Consider the following 3286-nt stretch of genomic DNA (forward strand, 5'->3'; position numbering starts at 1 on the left):
TACAAGACTATAAGACTTGAGAGTTGGGTTGAGTTTATTTTTATTTATTTATTTTAATAATTCAATAGTTATAATTAGATAGGAGGAATTTGATTATGAAGGTCTTAATTCAAAATATCAGTGTCAAAGGTTACTTTAATTAAAACATTATCAACTTTGGATTTCTAGTAGTTTAATTGGTTAAGTTCTTCGATTTAGCTTTCAATCTTGGGCTAGGCTAGACAATGATAGTTTGCCTTTGTGATGATTTATTTAGAGTTTTTTTTTTTTTTTTTTGAACTCAAGTCGACTTAAAATTTTTACTAATTTATGGAAAATGGTTTACATATGTAGTATTCTTTATATACGGAAGTCTCCCCAATCCTCAATGTTTCATTGCAAAAAGCTTTTAGCACAAATGCATGAATGGATTTATTATTTTGTATAACAGTTCTGTAAAAATTTCTTTTTATATAAGATTAATTCAATGGCAGAGTAAAAATAAATAAATAAATTGGGATGCCAATTAGTAAATTTATTTTTTCTATTTTTTCTATAAAAATTACAAGGGGATGAGGGAATTTTTTAAACCCATAGCCCCTCCGACCCTCTCCTTTTGCTAGTGATTTACCCCCATGTAAAAGAGATTTTGCATGTAAACGTTACACATATTACCATCTCCAACGCATGAGCCACCTTATTTACAATCTTTACGAACCACCCAAATGGCTACTATACTAAGGTCTCAAAACATCCTCATTTTGAGTTGGTACTTTTATAGAGTAATGCTAAATATACAAAAAATTCTACAATAGTTGAATTGACAAGTTTTTACTAATTTTTATTTGGGTTTATAATTAATGTCACTTTTTAATTTACCACTAATAATCTGCCACATTAGCATATTTACATTTTTTTATATTAAAATTTTCATGTCTATAGACTTTCTCTTTTATATAATAATAATGGGTAAAATACAATTAACACTTGAGATCCAAAACTTTTCAAAATTGACCAATAATTATCGATTTAGGGGCCAAGTTAGATTTATGAGCCAATTAGTCGATTTTACCCTATAATAATTGGACAAAATATCCCTCACTTATATATAGGGTAGATCCCACAAATATGGACCTGTCCATCCTATATGAAAGGAGTGTTGTAATTAGTAGCTGTTAGAAGAAATAGTCATCTTTTTGACTGAAACCTTGAATTTCTCTGTAAAAATAGAAAGATGAAAATATAATGTTAGTCCTTGAAATTTGTCTATTTTTTGGTCTCTTAAGTTTCGAGTAAGCACTATTAGTTCTTGAAGTTTAAAAAATGAGTGTTATTGGTCTTTCCATTAACTTCCATTAAATTCTTGCTCATGTGTCTAATGGAACATTGACATGGCACTTATTTTTTCTCCTATGGCAACTTATTTTTTTATTAAAAAATCACACATGTAATTAAAATCCAAACTCACTCCTTTTCCCCAATTTAAACCCAAATCCGGAAGACCTTTGTAGTTGACTACTTTTTCAAAATGAAATCATACACGATTAAGATGGAACACACACAGGAGCGGCAAACGCACCATCACGTCCACAAAGGTCTCAATGGATGTGCTTTCTTTGAATTTATTTGGTATTTGCCTTGCTGTTTTTAACTTCCCAAGTCGTAAATTCCATTGGTATTTAATTGGTATTCGTTTTTCAACAAGGTTTATAAAACTGCCAAATGGTTTTTCTCTCTTTGATCGATTTCAAAACTACTTTTTTTTTTTTATTAAATATATATATATATATATATATATATATATTTTATGTTCCCCTTTACAAGTATTGGACATAAATCATAATATAGTTATTAATTAAGACTTTCCATTGTATGCTACCGGATCAGATCAAGGGACTGTGAATTGTTTGAATAATATGCTGTTTGAAATTGATGAACAGACTAAAGACGCACGATAGACAAACTTACACCATTTCTGCAATATTGTGCGTACACCGTTTATCGGTTCGAAATCCAGAGAACGAGAACGAGAGATGGAAAGAGCTGACCCTTCGTTTTTCTTCCAATTCCAAACCCCACACCAAATTCCCACACAAACTGAGAACAAAGGTAAAGACTCTGTTTTCAATTTCCCTAATTTCACATTGCACAAATTTTATTACTGGATACATGTCCTAGGCTATAAGCTATAGCACATTGCACAAATCTTATTCTTAATTAGTAATTTATTGACAGAGTTGATCTAAATCTGCTTCAGCCACTATATACAATCTAAAAAGGATAAATTAACCCACAAAGCAAAAATACAGATCAAACAGATTATAGAACAAACAACACAAAAGACCCAAAAAAAAAAAAAATGGTGTTATGAAATTAAAGATGCACCAAATTAAAGAAATTGCAAAGCATAAGCAGTTGGGAAATTGGAATCAATGTTTATAGCACACTGCACAAATTTTATTCTTAATTAATAATTTATTGACAGAGTTGATCTAAATCTGCTTCAGCCATTTTATACAATCTAAAAGCTAAATTAAACCCAGAAAGCACAAATACAGAACAAACAGATTATAGAACATTCAACACAAGATACAACAAAACACAGAAACAAGGGGGTTATGAAATTAAAGATACACCAAATTGAAGAAATTACAAAGCATAAGCAGATGGGGAAACGTGAATTCAAATGCTTATTTCTTCAAGAAACCTTGAGCCATCTTGAAGTAATCCCCATACCCACTTTCAGAATGGCCTTCACTTTCATGACCACCACCGGCAGAGTGTGGTTTTGAGTGTGTGGTGGTGGAATGGGAGGAGTGGCTAGAAGTGGTGGTGGTGGTGGTGGAATGGGATTGGGAGGAGGAGTGGCCATATTGGTGGAGATAAGTCTCAGCCTGTTCCACATACTTGCCAAAGCTCTTTTCTTCCAACTTTCCATAGCTAGAGGCAGCTGCCAAAACATCACCAGCTGCTGCAGCTACCCTGGCCTTGTCAAGCTTGTCACTTTCATGGCTAAAAGTGGATTGGGCTGCCTCAGCTAAATACTTGGCACTGGCCATGAGCTCAGAGTTTGATGGCTGGTGGTGTTGGTGTTGGTGCTGGTTTTGGCTTTGGTGTTGCTCATGCTTTTCAGGGTGGTGAGTGCCAGAAGAACTGTTGGCTTTCTTTTGAAGATCTGAAAGAAAGTCCATTGCTTGTGTTGAGAGAATCTGAATGAATTGGAGAGGTTTTGGCTGTTGTGGTTGGACTTGGAGATAAAGAAGATAATGAAGACTTGACCTTTTCTGTTGGTGGATATAAAGGTAGG

General features: G+C 33.3%; 1 protein-coding gene across 1 annotated transcript; it reads right to left on the reverse strand.

Moving 5' to 3' along the window:
• Nucleotides 1-2402: 2402 nt before the first annotated feature.
• Nucleotides 2403-3286, reverse strand: LOC126718954 (nodulin-related protein 1-like). Its single transcript, XM_050421375.1, has one exon. The coding sequence runs from the start codon at nt 3168-3170 to the stop codon at nt 2670-2672; it is 501 nt and encodes a 166-aa protein (XP_050277332.1). The 5' UTR covers nt 3171-3286; the 3' UTR covers nt 2403-2669.

Source organism: Quercus robur, chromosome 3 (assembly GCF_932294415.1).
Source record: "Quercus robur chromosome 3, dhQueRobu3.1, whole genome shotgun sequence".
Lineage (NCBI taxonomy): Eukaryota > Viridiplantae > Streptophyta > Magnoliopsida > Fagales > Fagaceae > Quercus > Quercus robur.

Coding starts and splice junctions, on each gene's coding strand:
- LOC126718954 (XM_050421375.1), bottom strand. CDS start 3,170: ATGGACTTTCTTTCAGATCTTCAAAAGAAAGCCAACAGTTCTTCTGGC.